This window comes from Dermacentor albipictus, chromosome 2 (assembly GCF_038994185.2).
Source record: "Dermacentor albipictus isolate Rhodes 1998 colony chromosome 2, USDA_Dalb.pri_finalv2, whole genome shotgun sequence".
Taxonomy (NCBI): Eukaryota; Metazoa; Arthropoda; class Arachnida; order Ixodida; family Ixodidae; genus Dermacentor; species Dermacentor albipictus.
Genome location: NC_091822.1, coordinates 82,718,495 through 82,745,439, shown reverse-complemented (window position 1 = coordinate 82,745,439; position 26,945 = coordinate 82,718,495). Strand labels below are relative to the sequence as shown.

The window sequence follows — 26,945 nt, the reverse complement described above, 5'->3', positions numbered from 1 at the left end:
GATGGGAATTAATCAAAGAAATTGTTCATTTGGAAATGCGATACACTGAGTTGCTAACGATAAACTTCAACGAGCCAACATGCACACTGTATACTACTGAACAGCAAATAACTATAGAAGAAGCGGTGATCACCTTGTTTAACGAAGCCCTACCAAATCTTCGGAAAATATGTGTGCTACCCAGGATTCCTGTGATGGCTGAATAATTACAGCACCCCATTTCCCTTTAGGAATTTATATACGAAACTCTATGAAGTTTCTTTAGCGTATTTTTTGGCACTCTGGTGTCAGACATTACATGTTCATCTTGTGTCGCGTAATGATACCTGTGACACCACTACACTACGCAAAAATATATACGCAGGCTAGCCCATTATAACATCCTGGCCATTACGCGCCGCAAAGTCCACTTGCGACGACTGCCGCCACGAAATTCACTGTGCCGTCGGTAACCGCGCGAAACACACCTCGACTGGCATTACAGTGCAACAAATTGTAATACCCATTTTTTATGAGCCCTAGAGGTATACGAAAAAAAATTAATTGCAACCTAAACAAAAAGGGGCCAAGATCTGACGGCGAAAAATTAGAAAAAAATGGCCAGGCTTAACTTGGTTAAGCCAAGAATGCGTTGCATATTGCGCGAGTTGCGGCCCAGCTTTTCCTCCGGCTGTCGTGACGTCACGTCACGTGGTTGCGCTAAAGGTCAATGGTGGCTGCCCGGCCGCGCCCAAGGGCTGAACTGAGTGATTGCAATATGCAACGCATAAAAATAGAAGCAATTTAATAACAAACATAGCAAACATAAAAGAGAATAGACCCACATATGAGACTCGCAGCAATGAACAATGGCTCATACCCTCAATTGGGGCTGCCCGGCGGCGCCCAAGGGCTGAACTGAGTGATTGCAATATGCAACGCATAAAATGATATTCGGCCCCGTGTGGCTAACGTTTTACCCGTCACGACTGCCAGGAAAAGGGCAAAATATGATCAATGTCTTTACAGTAGTGAGGTAGACTTCGCAGTGAGCCATATTCTGTTCTATGTTACTTTGCTCCCCTCTCCCTTTCCACGTGGACGCAGTCGCTGTAGCTCACATGCGGTTCACCAGTTTGTGATAAAAAAAAGCGATTTCTCACAAAGGAGCTTTATTTTGGGCCCACTCCCTCTTCCGTTTTCAAATACTTGTGAAACTCGGAAATGTTCTCATCAAACAACCGCCAAATTACTTGAAAAAAAAGGTGTTGCATACAAGAGAAAACTAAAGCCTTTACGAATGGTAGGAAGCAAACTTTTTATTTAGTACCTAGAAATTTGAAGATATTGACGGAAGTCGATAAGGTCGACAAAAAGGAAGTACGAACCTTACAGCTCCATCACTCTGTGCGAAAAGCCGACATCAGAAATCCGTAAAACTGTACCTGTAAGGTCGGCAGAACTGGACGATCGTGACGTAATAGTTTTCAGATTATGTGAAAATTGTTAGTCTGGGGCGCTATAACGTAAAACTATTCCAAACTTTTCTATTCCAATTCTGCTATCAGTCCTCCACGATTGGTCAAAAACTTTTTTCGACCACCTCCACTTCATCTGTCTGTCACGCGACGTCACGAAAACCGCAATACTTCCCCATCTGATATGACGTGTACACACTGATTATGCATGATTTGACAGAAAAAAGAAAAAGTTATTTCTGACTCGACCCCTTTTCGCCATTAGCCCTCGGCTATTGGTAAAAAGTTTTCGGGCTGCACCCACTTCACCTGCCTGTAACGCGACGTCACAAAACCGCACAAACTCACCGCGTCAAAGTGACGTGTACGCGATAAAGATGCATTAATATGCCGAACAAAACTGAATTTTCTTCGGAATAGCCGCAGGCTGCCCAGTTCCGAAAGGAATAAAAGATGACTGCCGCCAATCGCTGAGGCCCTGGCTACTAGCACCTGCCGGAGAGCATGGGTGTATTTGCGTATAATAAAACTTCTTGCGTGGCCATGTAACGTTTTCGAGCCCTTTCGGCATATTTACCACCTCATTCTCCCAACTCTTCATTGCGGAGGGTCAGTTTTAGCGTCATTCTTAAGCTTCCGTTGCGTGCCGCCGCGATTTTCGACCAGCCACCACAAGCTAAGTAAGTGAAAGTCGACCAATCGCAGACGCCGGCACCACCCTCTTCATCCGGTTATCGATTTTTCAGTGCACTGGCTCTGCCCCAGCGAATCCCTCTCCACTTGAGCGTTCCCCTCGCCTCACGTCAACCAATTAGATACGACAAGGCGCTCAGTATGGCAATGTTATTCGTTTTTCAAGCGAACAAAAGTGACCTCCTATGAATGAGGAGAGCGTTTTATTGGTCTGTTCAAACAACCCTGCGGGTTACCGCCCGGTGATTGCGTCGGTGGTTACGCAAATTTGACGTCAGGAGATTGGCATAGAAACATATTGGAATAGTTTTACGTTATAGGGCCCCTGGTTACGTGAGTTTTGCAAAGGTGTCCTTTACTAATTATTCGATTAGTTCAGGATGGTATATAACGTATCAAATTCTTTTCCGTAAAATGTTACGAAGTAGTAACTAACACATGCGAAAATTATCGCTTTTGGTGGTGCACTTTCTCGAGCGAAGGTCTTAGTCTTAGCCAATATGCAACCGACGGCACGTGTTCTTTGTTGAATACACAATCGAGGACTTGCATAGTCGAAGCCTTTTGTGAGAATGCACAAGTAAAGTCAAGAACCCGCTGCACGTTATTCCTATTTATTTATTTATTCATTTATTCATTTACTTACTTACTTGCTTGCTTATTTATTTATTTAAATGCACACGACTTCCCGTATACGTTCTAATGAACTGTAATGTCTCTGTGACAATGCAGAGGTTATGTGCCCCTGGACAAGCCACAAAGCACTGTGTCAACGTCACCGAAAGCGTCAACGAGCACTTTTTGTGAGTGCTGAAACTTATATCTTCTTAAAGTTCTTGCATGTGTTACATGTGTTCTTCTTTTTTTTTTTTTTGGCTGACGCGGAAAGATATTTCTCTAGCGAAGAACTTGTCTGCAACTGCCAACGCATGTACTCAGCGAATTCATATGCAGATTACCGTAGAAACACTTACCAAGGAGTAGCGTTACAAAGCTGACCTTCCAGAAGCGCTTACATGCTTCTGGACACACATACCATTAATCTGTTCAATGAATCAGCCACATTTTTAATTCATCTCAGACTTCGTCAACACATTTATGAATTGCATGGATTATTTCGCTACAGGTTTTCATTCCTCATTCTTCCATTTATAACAGTACAATTGGCTTCTTGTTGCATGATTCATGTGCGTTGGCTCCTTGTACCTGGTTAGTGACAGCACTGCTCCACTTACCCTGCGAGTCTTGAAAATCTACATTTGTGTGCGTCACGCCTCTGACTGACCATAACAAAAAGAGGGATACAGGCTGGAACGCTGCGCCTCCAAAACAAAGGGGTGAGTGTTCGGGTTGTTTTCCTCAGGGCAATTTTGTCAAAGTAATCAGTGCCAGCCTTCAGTAATCAGTTTATAATGCTTCCTTGTTGAAAACATGGACGCCATGACAGCTCGTAATTAGCGCAATAATCAGAGTACCAAGCTTGACGAGTTCAATAACAAAGAAAGGTCGACCAAGTATTGACGCTAAGGAAGGCAAGGTCCACGTAAATGATGCTTCAAATGATTCCATTCTTAAATTTTGATTATATCTTTGTGTTTTGTGTCTTTCAGACTCCTTTTCATGTTCATTATTCTCATTTGTAATTTCCTATCGTATTCCACTGACAACTACGTCGACCTTGTCTTGCTTATCCTCAACACTCGTTTGGCCCCTTCTTTCTTTTTCCCTTAGTATGGTATTAGGATTGCATACATATCTTTTATTTATACACATGAATTTATTCACCCATCTACGTCTGAATGTTTACTATAGGATGCGCAGCCAGTGACTCTCCGCTCTTCCTGCTTCTCACACTGAGCTTTCTTCCGTCCCATACTCGGAACTTCGCGCCATCTGTGGCTGAGTGTGCGACAATCAAGTTAGGTGAGACTTGGTGGCGGTGGTGCACAGGGTTACAGCGACAGAGGCACTCACATCGCAAACCATCTGAACCATGTTCACGGCTAATTATACTCATATTTATTATATTCTTAATTGCTGGCTATTTCTAAGTGTTCTCGGCATAGTCAGGAATCGTTGCATATTATTTTCATGTTGATACGACATCTGCAAGTCACCTAACCAACCGCCTTTTTTTTATGGAGGTGGTTACAAGATAGCCAGATCCGGCATACGCCTTGTATTCAAAGCGCACGGACGGAAATCGGCACACATATGGAAACGCCCCTCTACATTTCCCAGGTACTGCTGCTTCATGTAACCATCCTTTGTAACCTTAGCTTACGTCGTCTCGCACCAAATTCATGCGTATAGGAATCCAGAGAGCAACATACAAGAAATTGTACGTAAACTTGGTCGCTAGGTAGAACTTCATGAAAAAGAATACGCGATTTTGTGCAAAATGCAACGCATTGACAGAAGTAGACACCGTTCGATTGCGACCGAGCACACATACGCATAAATGGCACAAACACATGCGTGCACAAAGCTCCACCAGCCGAAATTATATTCTCTGGTTTGACGTGCAAACAGCACCAAACGTTTATGAGGTATGCCGTAGTGGGGCGCTCCGGATTAATTGGGACCACCTGGTGTTCTTTAACGTGTATCTACAGGTAAGTACAGACGCGTTTTCGGCCTTCGCCCTCATCTAAATACGGTCGCCGTGACTCGGATCCGACCTACGACCGCTAGCTTAACCCCAAAATTCCATTGCCACTACGCTACCACGGCGTATTGCGCCTCTACCAAGCGTTAATGCTGTATCACTAACCCTATGTACACTGACTTTCCTATATTTTCACGATTGGTCACCGAAGACGTGGCGCGAGCGCCGGTTACTCCAGTCATTTACTTTGTGTGCGTTGGTCACGGTGGCAAGAGAATCCTGATGAAGCTAAAGAAAAGTTCGAAGCTTGTTTGTCAGGACCTTGATGACAGTGATATGGCAAAACATCGGAGGTGTGAGTAACAGAGAAAATTTTCCTCTGCAGGACGTTTAGTTCGCCATGACCATAGGGTTTACATCCATGTTAGAAATACCTGATTTCCCATAATTCAGATGTGATCCCGCCGCTATCACACCCGTAGCTTTATGTGATGCAACAAAATCAGACTACCGGCTTGTGTTTCGAAGCTAGGGACTGCATTGTTGCGCTGCCACACTTCCAGCAGCAGTTCACTCGGGTAACCGTTCGTGCGCTGTGTATGAAGCTCAGCAGTCTGTCGCGGCGCAATATATCGAGTTGTCACGTTTCTTTCCTTCGTATGTCACGCGCTTTTTTCAGGACGTGGTAACAACTAGCTGCTTCACTGGAGTTTCTGGAGAGCGGTCAACAACTTTCTCAACACTTATCTGTCCAATCTATTCTGTCTTTTGTGTCGTTGCTCGGAATCAACTGTGCATTCTTAATTTTCCGAGTTTCGCCCTCAATTTACGACTTGCAATGCTTCCTAACCGGTACTTAATTATTAGCTTAAGATAGGAGAACAATATTCTTAGGTGCTCCGCTCGCTGGCCAACAACATGCTATCTAGTGAGTGCCGGTACACCGGCATATTTTTAACATCAAGGCGAGGGCTCATCGGTCTGAACTGACGCACAGAACTCCCTCCCAAGAAATACTACCGGGTGGATAGCCCGTAACAGGTACTAACTTAGTGGAATGGTGCGGTCGCACTCCACTGCAAATGAAGTTAGACAGCTAGAAAAACGCAGGGCCTACACAAGAGGGGCACCATAGAATGATTTCCTTTGTTTGTTTAGCTTCAATATGATCTTTCTATTCCTTGCCGAAGTTCTCAAAACATTTTATTGCGATAACAATTATAGGTACACCCAAGACGAATTTTTCTCGCACGCTTCGCCGTGATGTTTGATGCAAAGTCAAAGTGGTATAAGATTCTATCGACCTCCAAATGCCGTGCGCTGTGGGTGCGAAAGAAAGCGTGCGAGAGTGAGTGAGAAGGATGGTGGCTAATTGCGCGCCGTCTTCCCTCCCGCCCAATGGGGGGGGGGGGGGGGTCCCGTAATGAAGCGCACTCTAGGGAGGGGGAGGGGGGGTGAGCACGCATCTCCTCCTCTATTTCAGCCATGGCTACGCATTGCTGCCCGCGCGGCTGAGTGCATACGGGGTCCAGTCACAGTATCTTGGAGCTCATCTGCGGCGAGTGCAAAGACTAAGGGCGACCCGAGATGGCTGGTGGCTTCGCGTGCACTATGTTTCTGCGCGCCTAGTCTGTACGTCACACAGTGTCAAGTTTCCGAGACGCCGTGAAGCGAGAGACAGCACGAAGAGTTTGCTCGCCACTGCCGGCACTCTTCATAATACCTGCGTTGTGACAGCGAATGTTCGTAGTCATCAAGTAGGATCTGTTCATGTTTGCCCGTGTGCGCGTGACGCCATACTTTTAATTTGGTTAGTGAGCAAATTACGAACCTCTCTCACGTACCTTGCTATCGCTGTCAATATTTCGAATTTGGCGCGATATTGCGACTTTTTCCAATGCATTCCTCTCTGACATCAATCTCAGTACGCGTGCCTATCGATTTAATCACGAGAAACGCCAGTCACTATGAGGAAAAAGTGGCATGTGAGCACGCTTACCATGACCAATATTTTCTCGCATTTTATCGGCGCATGAGCGATCTCCTGCCATGGGAAAGATCAGAATCCATGCTGAGTCGTAACGACACATGAAAGCGACACACCAATGAAAGACGTTCGATAAGGACTGTTCAGTCTCTCTTCTTTATTCAGTGACCAAAGTGGCTCAGCGCCTAATGCGGTGCTGAGTGCTATGCTCCAAGGTCCAATCCCTGCAGCGGCGTCCACATTTCTAAGGCCGGAGATGGCTGAAGAAACGTTTTTGGTTCAGTAAATACTAAAACCCTTGTATCAAACTTTTCACATAACCCAGGCGTACAGCTTCGAGACGTAACACACACCTAAGCTATTATGGCAGCGCCACTGAGACGCTGATCAACAGGCTGTAGAATGCGGAAACCAGGGTGCGATGCATCTGTCGAACTTTCTGATCGACGTTTAGAAAGGTGTACCGTGTCTTTCTGACCATTGATCTGTTCAACTTGGACCCGTTTGTCTGATGGGGTAAGTGAGCGGCTTGAGGTTATGTCGCTCGTAGTAGTGGTAATCGTGAATCAGTGACGACACAACAGTAACCAAATAAAACTAATGCATCTAGATCTACAAGGCGGCCTTAATGAGCACATACGTATACGTTGGCTAGCTCCGCAGACAAGTCTACATTTTATTTTCTTCCTTTAGTTTTCCGTATACCGGGCTCTGTATCTGGGCTTTCGTCGTAGATAAGTGATGGTTGACACTGCCCTTTTTCATTCATTATTTATTAACGTTATCCTTCACCACTTGCTCCTGTAAAAAGTAGCTAAAACATGTACAGTACCGCAGCCCTTTTCTCTTCGATGTCGCACCGCCGATAGACAAATCATGGTCACGAGATGAAATCCCGCTATAAGTATCCCACGCCGCGATGCAGCGGACGCATAGATAAAGTAATTGGTCGCAATCGTTCCGTACGCCAGTGATTAAAGCGTATATATTTTGTATTGTTTAGAACATCCAAGTTGTCTTGCAAGACTAAAAGCCAAAAGAAATGCCAGGGTAACTGGCTTTCGGGTAAGCCAGCCACAGGGAGTCCAGAAAAGCATTCTTTGGGATACGAACTTCAGATCTGCTTTTTGCAATGCGAAACGGAAAGAACAGCAGCAAGAGAAATGACGTATGCTCGCACCGGACAAAGTGCGTAGAAATCACTCACACCAGTGACACCAGGCTTTGAGAGGAAACCGCTTCTACAGACAAGCGTTTGAAAGACAGGTCCCATTAAGACTTGCGTACCATTAAAGTGAAATGCCTGCGTCCTTCACCGTAAGTCGTAGCTGCGACTAGATTGATATTTTTTATATATTCAGTACGGATTTCCCGATTGTTTGAGAATTACCCTGACTTAAAACAATGTGAACGTTACCGCCTCATTTCGCATTCCGCGTGTTCTTTCTGTACTAGAGCCACATGGGCTATTTTGACCGTCGCTGACATCAATCGGCATGAAGCGCTTCGAGTGCAAGTAAAGCCAAAATTAAAGCCACAGTTTAAAGCTACGGATAACAGCGCTTGATTTCATAAACATATAGAAAACTTGTGTTACACTAGTATTATGTTTGGCTTTGTATTTTTGTTTGAATGCAAAGTCGTATGATAACTACTATGTCCTGCACTGCCGCAAGCATCGAAAACGCGAAGTCTTCGCGAGTACCGCAGCACATCGAGTAGCTAGCTATACGAGCAACCAACGAGTAACCTGGTCACTAATTTTCATAAGGGCTAGAGGCACGTCGGCCGGCTATACCCAACTGTAATACTGTTGCGACAAACACGTAACCTATCAGTGAATTCGGGGAGGGTGGCGAGTACAATACTACAGAGGTTCGAGCAGCCATCATATCACCCGTCTCACTTCATGCGGCTTGACTGTCAGTTTACCAGCATACCTGTAAAACAGCTTGGCATGCACCATAGATGCAGCGTATCACTTTCGATATGAAGGACAAAAAAGGGTCGATTTGCCGTAACATAAACCGCGTTAAGCAGAGCTGCGCAGCTGACCCGCCGCTGAAGGGACGCGTTTGCGCCTTGGACCAAGACTGGTCGAACGCAAGCGCCGATCTTGGTGGAGCATCTTTTTCTGCTCCACGGAGTGACTCCCGCTCTAAATCCCCTCCGACTCTCTCCTTGGAACACCTTACTCCCGCCCTGGGCTTGAAAAACTGGACAATCGCCCCGAGAAAGTTCTCGGACACTGGTCCAGACGGGCTTCGGCACTCAAGGCCTTAAGGGCTTTGCTCAAGTTCTTAAAGACATGTGAATTGTGCGAACGCCTTCGACTATTGTTGCGCGTAACATCGCGTTACTTTGTGCATATTTCTTTTTTTGTTTTGCTCTCTTGTCCTTTTATTCCTTTAACCCCTTTCCCCAGTGCAGGGTAGCCAGCCGGTATTTACACTGGCTAACCTCCCTGTCTTTCCTTCCCTTTTGTCTCTCTCTCTCTCTCTCTTACTCCCGCCCTCACTCTGTCATTGAAACAAACTTGCTCCGAAACAAGAACAAAAAAATTGGAGGACGCTTAAGCTTCGCCTTCAAGAGTGGAACGCGATAGCGTTCCCGTCGACCCGCCAATGGGTGTAAGACAATGGGCTACAGGGCAGCCATCACTTACGAGGCGCCCCGCATCAGACGCGGTGAGCGTCGAGCCATATGGTCGAGCAACGCGGCGTTCGGCGCAGCAACGAAACGTGCGCCTGAGCAAGCGGAGCGAACCAAAGAACTCGGTATCCCGGAGGGGGAAATGATGCACGCCAGCCAAACGCCGTGATCGGCACGGGCAGAGAGATAGAGAGATAGTGATCTAAAGAAAGGAAGGACGCTTGATTCTACAGAGGGAGCGAGCCGCTACAGCTCCAATGCGCGCGTGGCGCGCCATCTGTCGGGGCAGCGCCGTACATGGAGAGGAGGGGGTCTTCTGTGTTTGCCGCAAGATGGCTCTCCGGGTGCGGAAAGCGCAGAAGAAATGCAACGAAACGCACTTCGCTACTCGTGTAATTGCGACTTCTGTAAGTTACATGTTCATAATTACCGATATACACCACAGTATAACTTTCCACGGCTCGTTTCGAAGGCAACACCGCATTCACTAGAGGCGCGTTTGTACCTTATGGAAGCATCGAAATCGTGGCTGAGTGGTAGCGTCTCCGTCTCACACTCCGGAGACCCTGGTTCGATTCCCACCCAGCCCATCTTGGAAGTTGCTTTTTATTTATGGAGTGCATGCCGTGATTTATCGCTCACGGTCAACGCCGCAAAACGCTGACGCCGACACCGACGCCGACACCCGACACCGACACCGACGCCGACGACACCGGCTTTTCTGCGACACGAGCTCCTTATCGCTATCGCGTTAAAATTGCTCCGACTCCGTCATTGGAATTCAACATGACTCGCTCTCCGCGCGCCTCGCAGCCACACGTCCCTTGGCATGGTGACGGGCAGCGACCAGCAGGCGGGCGTCCGTCCCGAGCTGGTCTGCTGCCTGGCCGCCGCCTGGGCGCTCGCGTGGGCAGCTCTGCGCCGGCGCTCGCCGTCCTCCGCGCTAGTGCTTCCCATCGCCATGGTGGCGCTGCTGGCCGTGGGCACCGCGTGGCTCACCGGCGCCAGCCGCGGACTCATGTACCTGTTCATGCCGCGCCTCGCCGACATCGTGAAGCCGGCGTTGTGGGCTCGCGCAGCCGAGCAGGTGCTGCTGGTGTTGGGCCTGGCGCACGGACCGGCGCTGGCCAACGGAAGCTACTGCCGCGAGCTGCACGACGTGCACAAGCGAGTCGTTGGCCTGTGTAGCACTCTCGCGCACCAAGCAAACGCGAACGCTGCACTCGACAATTCGCGGAAATCATGTTTTGCGTGCCTACTCCATTGTTGCAATGTATCCCGCAGTTTATGCGGGGTGTCGCACACCTATAAAGTAAGCCGGGCTCTTCGAAAATAATTGTGCTTTTAATTTCATTTAATTATATTAGGGACAAATTAGGGAAGATAACTGAACGCAGAAAATAGAATTATTGCGGTCAGTAGGCCTGCTTTACTCACGATCTTTCTTGTATTGCCGTCGCACTCCTTCAACGTTTCTATTGCTCCTTTGTTCTCCAGCAGTAGTTTATAGGTCTTCATTGAAAACAGCAAGCTCAGTTATTCGCATGACGCGGAAGGCGATTGAAATAGATCCTTTCCCGGTGCTTCGAAGTAACCCGCGTTGTTTTCAAAGATAACGTCACGGCACTCAGTTACTGGCACAAATGCAGCAACCACCAGCACCTTCGACGCCGGTCGTACTATAGGGTCACCGGGCAAGAGAGACAGTACAGTTCTTTCTTCGGCAATGTTTCAGAGTGTATGTGCAGTAGTGGAGCACAAGCTGACGACGCTGGAGTAATCTTCCCCCATTCGCGCCCTTGGTATTCACCCCCCAAAGCACAAAAAATAAATATATTAAAAAGGTATGCGATTGGACATACTATTACATTCCATGATCTAGATCTTCACCGCTTGAGCAAAGAAAGAAAAGTGCATTTACTAATATGGTCATTATAGCTAGCCAGAATGCAAAAACAGTTCTGAATTGCACCAGGAAGCTAGAGAAAATATCGTACAAGCTCCAGGGCGATGGAGCGCATCGTTATTTGTTTCTGTATCCTGTTTCAGAATAAATGGAACTATCCTTAGACTAAAGCCATCATAAAAAGCAAGGGTTGACGCCATGAATTTCTCCGCTATTTAATCGAAATACAAGACACTACGCTTTATTGTATATTGTATAAGGCTCTTCTTAGAGACGTTTCAGACAAAAGCTGATTTAAATGACACAAAGCAGACTAAATCGCCTTTTCTTTTTTCAGTAGCCGCGCCAATCTAAAACACGACGTGCACTCGGCGCAGGACGGTGACCATGGTTCTAGCGCTCACCGTAGGCGCCGGTCTTCTGTACGCGATCATCGTGTTCTCGTCGCTCGGCTCTCTCTCCTGGGAGCTTGGCGCACCCGTCGAACGGGCCTTACATTCAGGTACAGAAAGCACTTGCTAAAGCAACAATGATAAACCACATTATTTAGTGCTGAGCGGAGACAGCAATCTAATTTGTCACGCCATGCCCTGCTGCTCGTCTTGGGAGAAGCATGGAGAAAGGCCACATCAGCGCGTTAACGCATGCCTCATCAGGCCCGCCCATCGTATCCTCCCACGCATCGATCATCGATCCCTTCAAAGTGCAGCTCGTCCTTGCTCGCACTAACTTCTTCGGTCACTCGTCCCTCTTTCTCGCGGTATATCACGGGAATAAGTTGTCAAATGAAATCGTATCCGCCCTAACTCATGATGATTTTCTAGAAAAACAGAAACAGTATTTTAACGTACACACGTAGGATTTTCTTCCTCATTAACAAAAGACATCATTGTTCTTGCGCTCTCTTTCTTGCGTTTACTTTTTTTTCATCACCGTATTTTGATGTTACTTGTGCAAATGGCTATCCTTTAGGTTAGCACCGAGTTTCCTGACTGTTTAATTTTTTTTTCTGGTTGCGCTCTTCTGTTCTTACAGGTAGTGTCCGCTGGCAAGTGTACCTATTTAACAAGCATTTTACATTTGAATTACGCATTCCAAGCAACCCTCAATTTTTCTAGTACCCATTTTAACGGCCATAGGTGTCTTCAAGTTTTCGGATGTGTCATTGTTATGCTTTTACGGTTTTTGTTTTTGCTTGTGTTCTTATCGTCATCTTTACGTAAAATAGCTGTTCGAATGCGTGTCTTGATTTACTTTAACACCCCTATATATCAATGCTCGTATTGGCCGTTCGATTACGTAACTAATTATTTTGAAATGAAATTTGAAAAGCACGAGCGAGTATAGTTCCATTATACTAACCAAAATTTTGTTTAACATTCACTTGACACGGGTTCTATCCCTGCGGAATGGAAGATAGGAAAGGTAATTCCACTTCATAAAACAGGTAGTATAGGCACTCTCCACTTAACTATCGTCCCAATTCGCTCACACATATCCCCTGCAAACTTCTTGAGCATGTTTATTTTCTAATCTTGCTAACTGTCTCGAATCTCATTCCTTCTTCAAGCACTCGCAGCATGGCTTTCGCAAAACTTATTCATGCGAAACACAGGTAATATCGTTTACACATAAGCTGCACGCCATTCTAGAACGTTCTTCTCTTGCGAATCGTATATTTCTAAATTTTTCAAAAGCGCTTGATAAAGCACGTCATAATCTACTAATGTGTAAATTGCATACGCTTAACCTTGATCCCCAATTGTTTATTTGGCTTGAGTGTTTCCTGCCGAGTCGTTCTCAGTTCGTTTCTGCTAACAGCGCTTGCTCTCCCTCTAATTTGGTTTCCTCGATCGTGCTGCAAGGCTCTGTCCTTGGACCACTGCTATTTCCAATTTATATTAATGACTTACCTTCTTGTATGACATCTCATATTCATCTCTTTGCTGACGTCTGCGTAATATTTCGACAAGTAACTACTAACCATGATACAACCACTCTTCAATCTGATCTTGATGATATCAGTGGATGGTGCAAAATATGGCGCATGGAATTAAACATAAGCAAATATAAGTCACTGGGAATATCCAAATGTAGTAACAAACATTCCACCAGCCTATTACATCGACAACGTCCCACTCGTTTGCGTTTCATCCTATAAATACCTCGGTGTTCACGTCTCATGTGACCTAACCTGCAAGACACACGTTGCACACGTAATAAGCAATGCTAATAGATCATTGGGTTGCCTCCGACGCAATTTTTCACGTGCGCCACAGTCTCTCCAACTGATGCTCTATAAAACACTAATCCGGTCTCAACTCGAATATGCCTTCTCAGTTCGGGATCCTAGTCAAAATAATGTAATTTATTCAGTTCAAATGGTGCAGAACAATTCCACTTTACACATTTTATCCAACTATAACAGGAGAGCCAGCATCACCACAGTGAAATCTAACCTACAGTTAGCACCCTTAGCATGTTTTATGTATTGAAGCACAAAATTAACTGGAACACCAGTGCATTTCGGTACTGGTAGAGTAAACCGCTTTCATATAGTGGTCGCTCAACCTTCTGTTGTTCAACTTGCAGTATGCCCTCTTGGCAAAGAACTGTTATCGGAATGCAGTGTGCGGCACCGATATTGCAAACGTGGTGCGTCTTGCAGCAGCGTGCTTCACTCAAGCTTTTATGGTCACTCCACGCACGCAGGCCAGGGCGCCATGTTCATTGCCCTCAACAGCTACTCGGTGCACTGGGCCTACTCAGGCGTCTTCTTCCTACTCGTACTCGTTGTAGGCGCAAACTCTCAGGTGAGCTGGAGCACCTCACTTGTTTAGTTGGAGCACGCGAGTCATCAAACGAGTGTAGTGATATTGTCACCTTGCAGTGACCGTTAAGGACACAGTAGCGACAACTGTGAATCCCGTAACTATCTTTTTATTTGCCGAACTTGTGGAAGCGAGTAACACTCAGGCACAACGACAGCGGCGAGCAAAGTTGGCGATCATCGAAAATTTGATCTGCGGGTCAAGCGTGTCGGCTTTTATACATGACTGCCGAATGCTCCTAAGTAATTGCCCGCACGCCTTCAAGAAATACCGCACTATTCACGTCGCGCACGCACTCAAAATACACAGTGGTCGGAGACAACAGTGGACGGATCGAACAATCAATGACATTCGATAAACCTGCGATACGCCGAGCGATAACGTTTACCCTTTGCTAGCGGGGGAAAAGTGGTCATCAGAGAAAGGCAAACAAGTACACATGCTAATATCGATGAATTCATCAAGGTAGACCATATGATGCAGACCCACGCCATAGAAGCAGCCAACTGCTGTTAAGCAGATTCCGCAACAGAAGCCGAAGACGACGTTAAAATGTCCCAGCTCCTGGCGGTCACTCGACGCGAGGTTCGTGGCTGAGTTTAATGACATTCAATTGTCTGAACCACAGAGTTTCGCATAATAATCGCTAGAGGGAATATACTTTAAAAGGGTCTGAACTTGTGCTTGTTGGTATGTCGTCATTACGGGGAAATAGCGCCCAATAACAAGACAAGGAAGACAATGTGAAGATAATTAGTTATCTCGATGACTTTATGGTCTTATTCCGAGCCAATCCTGACGAACCCAGCAGTAGGGTCGACCAAATTTTCCGCAGTTTTTGCACAACCTTCCCCGAACTTTCCTTCACCAGGGAGCTGCCTGAATGTCATCAACTTCACTTTCCCGACCTCACGCTTCGCTTAAGCGACAAGCACACTTACTTGACCTATGCTCGAGGAAGGAACTTCTACCTTTCTCATCTCACCAATCGAAGCTCGTGAAACGCGCTATCGCACTAACCAACATGAAGAATGCCTTAAGTTGTTCCTGTCCTCACCAAGTCGCTTCGAGTTTCATTCATCGAGTTGACAAATTGACGAGGGCACGTTTTCCAGAGCCATTCCTGTCATGGGGCTGGCAGAAGCAGTCTTACGAGGGTCACGTTTGCCAAGAAAGAATGCTCAGCCAGAGGCTGACAAGGCGAAAGTGGTCGTGATCCCTAACTTGCACGGCGTCTCCCACAGAGTGAAGAAGTCTGCCGCACGCTGAAGTGAGAGTGGTATACTCGGCGACCATAAAACTCGGTTCTATCTGAGTGCGAATGAATGCCTCGTGCTTAGACAAACCCACTTACAGAAAAAACATGCAACTCGCTTCGTCCCCTGTAAGGCAGAGGTGGTGTGCGAGGTTCTCACGTTGTGTGGTGGCCTATACATGGGGCAGACGAGCCGTTGTATAAACGAAGCAGCGTTTGCGTACGGGCTATTGGATATTCGATTGCAAACTTCACTTACAGCGCACACATATACAAATGGACCGAAAGAAAGACGAAATAACACCGCTCGTCTTCGTCGTTCTTTCGGTCTCCTTCTCTATGTACGCGCTGTAATTGAAGTTTGAAGCTGTATAAATGACCGCTTGCGTGAACATGCCAGCAACCTTGGAGCGAAGACCGGCAGCAAATTGGAGATCCATTGAGACCAGTGCAGATGCAGCCGTCACTTCCCACAGACGCGTATCACCCGGAGCTAGCGCGATACCCGCACTCGCGAAATCTATGAGGCGCTTGTCATGCATTCCTAGGGCCTGCATATGTTAGTTCACTTTCAGTTGCACGAACAAATGGATTAACTATCTCCGCAGCTGACCTATTCACTGTTCTAGAAAGGGTAGTACGCGTGCACGTGTTTCACCTCCACCATTTCACCTCTCTCACTCCTAAAATGTGCGTATGTTTTTGCTCGCAAAAATAAGCGCTTTACTGGCGGTCAGTGCATGTCCTGTCCGTCTTCCTTGTCTCGCTTTTTATCGCGCTGTGTCCCCGTAATGAAACTAAAGGGAACAGCGCTGCGAACGTTCAGCTACCATGGGAATCAGGGTTAGCCAGTCTTCGTGCTTGCGAAGACTGGCTAACCGTGCTTGTCGTGCTTCGTGCTTGTCCAGTCTTCGTGCTTGCGGCTTTGTTTAGTATGCTTTATCTGCTTTTATTTGCCCAAGTTTCAAAGCGATGTATACGTTTTCAAATGCACAAGGCAATAAGATATTGTGAATATGTATAATCTCGATTAATTGGAGTTGTTCTGGCGGTCGAAGTGGCCAAATCGCAACGCGCCAAGTGTCTCAACACGCTAGGTTGCCCCGGGGAAGGGTGTTTTATGCCTGCTGTGAGCGCACGTCTCTATGCCGTAATGGTTTCATTATCAGGCTTCTGTAATACAGGTCGTTGGTTTAAATGTGGCCAACAGCAAGGTTATGAATGGGTGTTATAGCACTTTGGCAGAAAATTCCGAGTCACTAAAGCACTAGCCTAAAAGCGTCTCTGAAAAGTGCGCAGTTGCTATATTTTTCAGGCACTTACTTAGATACCGAAGCTTGGAGTCTGGCGTACAGTGAACAGCAGAAACCACGCAGCTACGGAGGTGAATACTTGGATAATAACCACCGTAAATAAACCCAATCGGGGTAAAAATAATTAGAGAACTAACGAGAACACGTGATATTATATCGGACGTGCCGCTCACTTGATCCGAGTCTCCGCTGATCTAGTCAGATGGCGCAAGAAGTCAAAGAACGCCATCTCCCAGGAGGAAAGAATCGAACTCTATGCGCGATCTCTAGGATCATGCACAAAAATAAGGAATAGTAGCCCCGATGAGAAAAATTCATTGTGTTCAAGCAATCTGGGTAATCAGTACCGCTTGGCTTGAATGCGAATTGGTAACTTCTTCCGCTACAGTGATTACTAGGAAACCCGAATTAAAACAACTCTTGACGATATGGGCTATGATTTCAGAGCTTTCCAACACGGCTTCACAATCGCACACGAAACAAAGCACTGCAAGGCAGTTCCCGAGTGATTCTAGGTCACCCTGGAGTATTCGCTTTTGGAACTGCGCTTTTAATTCTTCTGACGTGAGCGTGGTGTTACTATTTCAAAACTTCTGTCTACGCTGCAGAGTGAGAGAGCGCATGCTTATTGCCGATAACTTAGGTTTTCTCCAATTATTAACTCGTATGGTTGTACCAAATTGCACTATAATAAAGGAACTGATCCACCCTTGTCATTGCGCACAAATCAAGGATTATGTTTTGTTTAGTGCAGCACTGTGCGCGGTGAGCAGGTTACTCTTTTATAATCCGCACTTTACACGGAGAAGTATGTCCACTCTGTCTGTGTCTTTGTCTTGGGATAAATGACAGAAAATAATTTACGCGACCACCGACATTTCCCAGCACGACACATTTTTGCTTGTATGATGAACGCAATAGCTCTGGATAGGCAAGCGAGGTCCATTGTTCGTGCGCTGAACAATGAATCAAGAGACAAGCAAAATACTGCTTCGCGGAGTCGTACTCCCAAATCTGATAATCCGAATTAAGAATCTACTACAACTGAACAGAAATGTGCACCTCGCTTCAGCCGCATGGTATTTTATCACTGCCTGCAGGCTGAGACACAATCGAGGCGACGGTGCAGCGATTTCAAATTCCCACACAAGCACAGTCAGGCACGTACAGGCGTCCCGAAAATTTTCTTAAAAGCCACAACTAAGAAGTGCGATGCTGGATGACCGTCCAGCAAATAGACATCCAACAGGGGGGTTTGGTAGGGGATTTAAACACACATATCACGGGAAAAGGTAACACAGAAGTGGCAAGTGCTGGTATATAGTGCCACAGCAGAGGTAGCTTCACGCATAAATTGGGAGATTTCAGCAAAGTATGCGAGCGTAGTGCCACACAATGACGACGCCAGCACTGTAGTGTAGAAGGATCGACATTTGGGCGAGTTGGTGCTGGTTGAACATCTTGATGGGGCGGCGCAAGACGACGAAGACAGAAGGCAGGACCACACAGGACAGCGCTGACACTGTACAGCCCTGACACACAGGACAGCGCTACAATGACACTGTACTGCACCTTCCGGCGACGGAAGGCAGCACAAACAGGAGCACAGTCGCCCCGCTCCGCAGAGGGACGGTGTCGTTGAGACGCCCATTCATTTTTCCACCGTGGTCAAAGTAAGTAACAGAAAAGGGTGTATCTTAGCACATCTTATGATCTCTAGTAATTACCACAAATGTTCGTTTATAACAAGGGTAAAACCAAAAGAGGGACTGCAGGTGGTGGTGTTCTTCGACAACAACATCGAGAGTAATTCCCGAGACCTGACGTACTCCATGTTATTCTATTTACAACTTCTGCAGCACTGCTAGAGGATATGTGGATGGAGGTAACGCATCGCTTTTTCACTGTGCTAGCTGCACAACACTATCGTGGTCTTGATGACGTCAGTGCATGAGAGTTATAGAACCACGTGATTAGGAAAATAGTAATGGCAACTCAGGAAATGTATGCGCCGGGCTCCTTGACTGTCAGCAAGAAGGGGGGCTGTTTGTTGTGATGTTGTGAGCGTTGTGATGTGGCGAGAAAACGAAACACAAGACCAAACAATCTGATCTTTTCTTGTGTTTGGCGCATTGTCTCGGCTTTCCCAGTATTTCTGAGAGGCAGTCAATTGTACATCACAATCAGTTGGAAGTTAGCGGTCGTGTCCTCGCGTCGGCGTGTATTGCTGGCTGCCTGTAACCGCGCACGTTTCTATGGCGCTTCAAAGCGAATTTTCTTAGTAGGCAAGTAATTTCCTGAACATGAATTTTAACCTTGATCTGTGAAAAAGACAAGGGCGTCTACTTATGTTCCACGCGCTCGCAGGCGGCCCTAGTGGAGTCGGCGCTGACCCACTGGATGGACACGTTCCCGGGGCTGAGTGCACAGAGGCCTGCGCTGGCCATGGCCCACTGCGCGGCCGGATTCGTGGCCGGCCTGCCGCTGGTGTCGCGCCAGGCGGGGCTGCAGCTGCTGCACCTCCTCGACGCCCAGGTGCTCGGTCCCTTGCTAGCGTATACCGCGCTCTGCGAGGTAATCGCCGTCACCTGGTTCTATGGTACGCAAGTCCCTTAACGACAATCTTCACTTGTACCCGTTTTGTTGTGAATGGGTACAAACCCAAGGCCACCTTCTTGCTCACGCACGAGGTTGTAGGTCTATTTCTCTGCGGTGTAAATGTGCGACGGAAAGCAAAGAAACAATCGTGTACCGTGATTTTCAGCATGTTAAAGACCACAAGGTCGAAAGCATCATTCTGTTTTGAGACAGTTCTTCACCTTCAATCACGTTAAACGGAGTTACACCGGTATGCACACGAAGAGATTCCAATGTTCGAGTTCACACGCCCCCGGCGCTGTCAGCCACCTCGTGTTTATAAACGTGTCGTGGGTAGTGTGATGCGCGGTCACTTCCGCTACCCGCCCTCCATGGTGTTGATGTTCTGCTGCTGAGCACGGGGTCGCGTGTTCAATATCAGGCCACGAAAATGGAGACGGAATGCGATAACACTCGTATACGGTGAAAATAATGTGCAACCCTTGAATACATTGCGTGTCATAGGAAATTTGTTGCTTTGGGACTTTGAAGTCCAAAATCAAGAAAGGGGTTGACAGATGATATAGCACACTGTGGTATTAAGTTTGTGAACAGGAATAAGGTGCCTCAGAAAGGCTGGCCAACGTGTCAATAGGAGCACCTATCTCCGTCAAAGGTGACCTCATCATCCTCGACATGTTAGCTTTAAAGCGTTAGTGTAGTGACTTCACGTACGGCTGTTGTCGGTGCCGGCTGTTGTAAAGGGAGAGACTTCAAAGAGAATCAGCGCTGTCGCCTGACGTCTGTGAGCGTGGTTCCCAAGACCAGGAGACAAGAACGGGACAGCGGCAAGGCAGGGAGAAAAAAAAAGAAAAGGAGAGAAAAAAAATAAAGGAGGAGACACGAAGAAGAAAGAAGAAGAAAGAAAGAAAAAGAAAAAAAGAGGGGCATGACAGGGTGTTGGGGAAGCGAGAGGTTAGGGAGCATTCAGGGGTATCATTTGCGGCAAGTTGTTGTGGCTTTAGAAGAGGCGGGCAGGCGGGCAGAGTGCGAGTGAAAAGTCTTTTTTTTTTACTTGGGGTCTGGAGCCAATACCCAAAAAGTTGATCAATTAAACATAACTAGTCCGTTAGTTAAAGGCGAAAATAAAAAACGCCCTGAGTAACTCTAAGCCAGTGCCAACATGATGTGTTCGGTGCATTTCGCGTCCGGAGTGCCTTTCATTTTTGTAACATTGGCTCAAGATATGTGGGACACCCTATATATATATATATATATATATATATATATATATATATATATATATATATATATATATATAGCCAGGGAAGTCGCTAAGATAGTGCTGGCCGGCTAAGGACGAGGTCGAGGGATCAAACCCCGGTCACGGCGACCACATTTCGATGGGGACGAAATGCGATAACACCCGTGTGTACTTATATTTAGCTACACGGTAAGTAACCCCAGGTAGTCCAAATTTCCAGAGTCCCCCACTACAGCGTGCCTCATAATCAAATAGGGGTTTCGGCCTGTAAAGCCCCATAAGCACGCAAGGGGAGCCGATGATCGCGGCTCAGCCTGGCGCCTCTACTGTCTGCTATTTTGGTATCGCAATCGATGCTTCGCCTTTCGGGCGAGACTGCAAGTGATTCACTATATCCGCGGCCTCTGCCGTGGTCCTCTCGCAGGGTTGGAGCACTTCCGCCTCGACGTGCTCCTGATGCACGGCGAGTCATGGAGTCCGACTCTTGAGGCGCTGTGGACGTGGTTCTTGCCCGCCCTTCTCTCCGGCGCGTTGGCCGGTGGTTTGCTCAGTGGCGGATGCGGTGGCGCGGAGGCACCACCGGGTCTTCCGGAAGCCTGCGTCGTGGCCTGGGTGCTTATAGCGCTCGGAGCTCTGCAAGTACCGCTGTGGGCCGCCAGGGCTGCCACATCGGTGAGACGAGTAAGTGCCGGCTTCCTTACGCTGCACCGCAATAACGAAGTCAGATACCCTGTGAACATTACTATTTTGCAACCATGGAGATCACTTGTACACATGAGCTTAAAGAAACGAAAGAACAAGCACGTTGAACTAAATGCTCGCCTAGCCTTGTTTCGGAAACAAGAAGACTTTTGTCCATAAACTAAAGAAATCATGCAGTTCCGACGCTATGTTAGAATCTAAATGACGCCAAGCTTCTTCGAGTTAGTAAGGTGGCAGCAGTAGCGGCTGAAGCGAGCACAGCTTAGTCGCCCGTAATTGTTAGCTATCCTGTTATCAGAACGAAGGCGATGTACGATGCGGAGCGAAAGAATAATATTGATGCGATACGTGTCCACAGAGAAATACGACACAAGTCGAAATACACGTAGGGCTTCCATACCACCCTCATAAATGCAACAGCTAACGAAGCCAGGGGCAACATAAGGAATTCCTATCCTTTTCTTCGCTTCATTGCCTGTTGGCTTTATACAGTCGTGATAAACAAAAATTTAGTCCCACTGTTTCCCCTCTCCTTGTTCCTTCTACACCCCCTTTTGTCACATTGACACAGGCCCATTCAGGAGATTAGCCAAAAAATGGCACATGCCCAGCGGTACGTACGTATTAGGACAAGTTAACAGAACGTGCTGTTCGCGACTCGGCAATGCATTAGCCAGAAACTATGCAGCAGCCAGCACTCGCAAAGTGAGCGAAGAGTTAAAAAATACGGATTCGTTTTAAAAGTATCAGGAAGACGGGATCGTCTTCAAGCTTTCCATATGTGTCCGCCATCTCAAGTAAAGAAAGAAAGCATGTTTACCTTTTATATCCCATTCAAGCCTCGGTCCCCGTCTGATAGAAGCCAGCTTACAAACTTGCTGCACCTGCACAATCGCGTTTTTATTCCCTCTTGCACAATCAAGAAGTTCTGGCCTGGCTTTCTTCAGTCTTCAACAACTTCCCCAGCGACAAGGCCTAAAGAATAGCCACGAAATAAGCGACAGTTCTAAGTGTACTAAAATCCGGAGCGCCCTGTAGCACTCTGCCCTTTCACCCATATCTGTCCACCTTTTTGGTGCTACAGATCAACTAGCCCAGCAAAGCATCTCGTTCCATAATGTGTACAAACATAAGCTACACGAGAGACTAGTAGTGCTGAGAAAGGACAAAAGACGGGCCTGCAGTTATAGCTAAACTATCACTTCAGGCAACCATGAAGCCCAATAATACGGCCATGAATGAATGAATCTGTAGCTAAGCTATGAGCTTTTTAACCTAGCATCGGGAGTGGACAAGCAAATTGTATACGTACATACGTACCGGACTGAAAGTCATTGCTCCACTTTCAAACACGCATTTTATTGCCTAATCTAGCCTTACAGTACATGTCTCTTACAAAAGGTGTCATAGAAAATTTATTGTCTTTGTGCTGACCTTTTCCTGTATTCTCTGTAGTTTCTTTTGAAATAAAATTCCATATCAATTATGATCTCTACGAAAATATTTCAACCACATTTATCGAGCACCCGATGCGGGTGCAATGAGCCTAAATTAGCGTGCGAACGGGGCCCGTTCGTGCAGAATTAACCACGGGTATAAAACTTGCTATTATGTCGTACTTCTTTTTTCTTTCGGCTGTATTTGCAGGATTAACATGAAAACTACCTCCCACCCAGATCTTTATGAAAGTTTGAATAACCCAAGCAGAGCCCTCTCTGAGCGAGCGCCTGACACGTTAACTCGTGCGTGCATACCTTGTCGCAGAAAAGAAAAACCGCAAACGCCAGACGGCTTTCTCTAATGGAGCATGCTGCGTAACAGCACTCGTCCTCGTGTTGTTGTTTATGCGTCTTCCGTTAGTGCTACACTCAACAGCGACAGACAAGCGTCAAAGTGTGCTCGCTGCGTTCTTGCTTTTCACCCCGTGCTCTCATTCGGTTTGTAATTATTGTCTCTAAAGATGTGCCGTGTCCATTCCCTTGATGCAGAGCGCGACAAGCCGGTGCCTGGTGCCGTCATCCGTGATGGAACTGCACCAGCTCTCAGCATTGGACCCCGAACCTGTGGTCGCGCAGCCACATCCCTAGCATGTGCCATCTATTCCTTACGGCGCTGCGTCATTCGGTTTCATTCAATTTGGTCCTGTATTATAAATACTTCTATATACGTCTTAGTCGTGTAATAAACAATAAAAGGTGAAATATGCAGTGGTCTGTTCACTTCAAGAGACAAAATATGTTGCAGTTTCTCCTGCTGAGCGAAGCATCGACTGCGATAACAAATTACTGGACAGCTATACGAACTGAGGTTACTAGTTTTATCGATCATATGAACTCGTAAACATTGGCATAATAACTAAATTAAACAAACGTGGTGTCACGCGCGCACCAGCAAACATAAACAAATCTCGCTCGATGACCGCGGAAGCTCGCTGTCACAGAGCTGCAATGAAGAAGCACGGCAGCAGCAGCGAGCCAATTCTCGCATGAACGCGAACTAAGCCGCGAAAACGCAGCGCATGGCGGATTCTCCCCCATCGCAGATGGTTTTCAAGATACGGTGGCGCTGGCGGGCGGGCGCGGCCGCCAGGTGTAGATCGCCCCCCCCCCCTTCACACCCTCCTCCCTAAGCCTTACAAGCGGCGAAAGACGGCGCGCTGCCTCCTCACCTTCCTCTCTTGCTTGCACGAGATCAAACCGAGATCGCCAACTCACCCTCGCACGTTTTCACTCGCACGTACAGCATACGGTGCGCGGCGACAATTTTATTGCCCTTAGACTTTATATGGTACCTCACGGTGACGACAATGCCAACGCCGACGGCAGAAATGCGCCTGGGGGGACCATACAATTGCTATCGCAATAAAAAAAAAAGCTGATTGATGCAGACCGCCTATACCTTTTCGCATTTGTAAATTGTATTTACATAATTGTCTACATAATCTTTCTTGATACTTTTTCGCAATCAGTAGACTTCCTTTCAGAACACTTGGAGGGCTTACCACAATCCATTCTTCACATTTTCATCATTTTGTTATTTGAAGTAATCCGCTTTTCTGGATATGATCGCGAGCGTTTAACCACTTTCCATTCCACCACAAATACGTGTAGCGCTCTCCCAAAATAGCTATATTTAAATATACTATAGCTAGCTTTGAAATGCAGTGCAATGATGGCCCATTTAAACCAAACCATATAAAAGCAGTTTTAAAGCATAACTGTCCATCTCACAGTCTCTCGAGTAGTTATTTGGCGAGAATACCAGTGGAAGTTTTTACGTATGCTTAAGCAAACCGGCCACGCTGCTTCCCAAACAAAGCGGGAAAGAGACAAACACAGTGCACAACATTGAATGAGGGCGCATGGGCGTGACACGAAGTGGTGTAGCCACGAATTACGTGGCTACACCTCTTCGTGTCAACGACCACTTTCGTGTGTCGCTTAGAATCGGTTGTGCCTTTGTAGCAAGCACTAGGAGACACCAGCAACAGTGAACCTTTAGTTTCTGGCATCACGAAAGGCCAGTTGCTGGTAGTCACAGAAGGCTAACATTATTGGTAGGTTATGCATATATGACGGCCAGCCATTTCGGAAGGTAGACACCTTAGTCCATTCGCGACCTGTTTGAAAACAGTACGGATGAGCCATACAAATTCTAGCATGCACACTTCTTTATATGTACCGCGTCATTCTTGATTATTAAACAACGAAGCCAGAGTACAGTGTTTCTTTCATTTCTCTTGATTGCTGCGAACAGCGAACAGAAGCTCGCAATATGCACGCAGGGTATACGTGAGTGTAGTGCCTCACCCGTACATGAATGTCCATTAGCTTCTTGAGCTGAATGAAACACCTAGAATTCGAGAAGTAGGTCTTCTGAAAACAACCGAGCCTATTCCCGAGGGGTTGAAATCCAGGTCAGTTGGTACATCCTTTAAGGGGAAAAAACAGTCAAAAAACACAAAGGACGAGAGGAGAGGTTAAAAAAAAATTAAATTATGGGGTTTTACGTGCCAAAACCACTTTCTGATTATGAGGCACGCCGTAGTGGAGGACTCCGGAAATTTCGACCACCTGGGGTTCTTTAACGTGCACCTAAATCTAAGTACATGGGTGTTTTCGCATTTCGCCCCCATCGAAATGCGGCCGCCGTGGCCGGGATTCGATCCCGCGACCTCGTGCTCAGCAGCCTAACACCATAGCCACTGAGCAACCACGGCGGGTCGGAGAGGTTCACGCCACAACCACTGGAACCAGTCATTGGGGTGTGAACCTCTCCTCTTGTGCTTTGCGTTTTTTTACTGGTTTTTTTGTTCTTAAACCTGTCCCCGAGCTTTATAACCGCCGCCTATTTTCTGCCATCTGTGAGCGCACCCGTTCTCAAAGCCCACGCATTCGCTGTTAAGCTCCTTCTCATTATTTTACAACTGCCATACCAGAATCTCTTCTCTACTCCGTCTACTGCGCATTGTTCTACGCATCCAGGGGCATCTCGCAAGCCTCTCACCTTACAATACAGCGTGCTGCAGTGCAGACGAAATGCATTATTTTTTTTTTCATGACTACATTAGGATGTAGGAGGTGGGAAAAAAAGCGAAAGCACTTCACGAGCTTCCCATCCCCTTTACAGCAGGCAGCGACGGAACGACGATTGGCATTCTTGCTGAGAATAACTAGTTAAACTTGCACAGCATAAATAATATTTTAAAAAATACATATCAGCTTGCGCAGTTGACGAAAAAGAAAAGAAGACATGTATGGTATGTAGTTGACAAACAGAGCATTGATAAGAACATTGTGAAGCAGATCATTACCACTTTGTACTGATTATATCTAACAATGTGGCGCAGAGGTGGCTAGCCTTATAAGATACAGAATTCATGCAAGGCCGAGTTACTGACATTGTTTATAATATAGTGTGCGTCATATAAATTGTTTAATGCTAGTCGTAACTGATATCATAATGTTTGGTACCCATAGTTGCTCTAACAGCTGGTAACAACGAGTGTCGTTTGTAGCGGTTAGGGTATGGTGATTCAAACATATGCAGTGCAGCTAATCGACAAATATTTTCTGAGTGCTTATTTGGTTCTTTTCTGTACTAACGTAATAATTTACACGTATACATATTAATGTGGTAATAATTGCTTGGTTTCTAATTACTTGTTTTGTCGAGTGTCTCTCGGGTGAACTAAAACACAGTGCGAAGAGCACCTTTCTCAAGCACGGCTAGGTTTTGAAGGCTAGTTTCTGCAGTCGTCGTCCACACACCCCCATACCAGTGTACCGTAATTCATGTGCGAGCAGAGTGACACATCTTGCAGTAACAAGTTTGTTTTTCTATAACCTATATAACTATAACCTACAATATCTATATAACGCGGCATAAAAAACCTCTGGCTTTAGACGATTTCCATGTCAGACGCTTTATGTGGTCGTTCGATCGCATATGTTTTGGAGAACATTACACCGAATGATTGAAACAATTCTACTGAAGTACCAAGTTCACTGTACTTCTTACTATAGGGGCGAAAAAGTACTGCCTTAGGTTTAGCGACACTAACTGCGAGCGCATTTTTATGCGACCACACTTCTAGTTGTCCCAGCAAAAGGACAACTACAGTTTGCAAAAGGACATTAAATTGACAGCTGCGGCAGCAATGTTTAAGCTTCGCGCCGAATGGATCCCAGAACACGGGCG

The 26,945-nt window shown here is 46.6% G+C and overlaps 1 protein-coding gene across 3 annotated transcripts in view; it reads left to right on the top strand.

The window, feature by feature from the left end:
* The window catches only part of LOC135895840 (sodium- and chloride-dependent GABA transporter ine-like), a 95,790-nt gene extending 72,345 nt beyond the window's left edge, over positions 1-23,445 (top strand). For 2 of the 3 annotated variants that reach the window (XM_070532950.1, XM_065424038.1), the window contains 7 exons: positions 2,883-2,953; positions 10,211-10,564; positions 11,681-11,805; positions 14,016-14,116; positions 19,070-19,301; positions 20,968-21,224; positions 23,234-23,445. In XM_070532950.1, coding sequence (XP_070389051.1) covers positions 2,883-2,953; positions 10,211-10,564; positions 11,681-11,805; positions 14,016-14,116; positions 19,070-19,301; positions 20,968-21,224; positions 23,234-23,332 — 1,239 coding nt within the window. In that variant the 3' untranslated portion in view covers positions 23,333-23,445. Of the gene's footprint in view, positions 1-2,882; positions 2,954-10,210; positions 10,565-11,640; positions 11,806-14,015; positions 14,117-19,069; positions 19,302-20,967; positions 21,225-23,233 lie in introns of those variants that run through there. The other variant, XM_070532951.1, reaches the window with a different exon arrangement.
* The last annotated feature ends 3,500 nt before the right edge of the window (positions 23,446-26,945 follow it).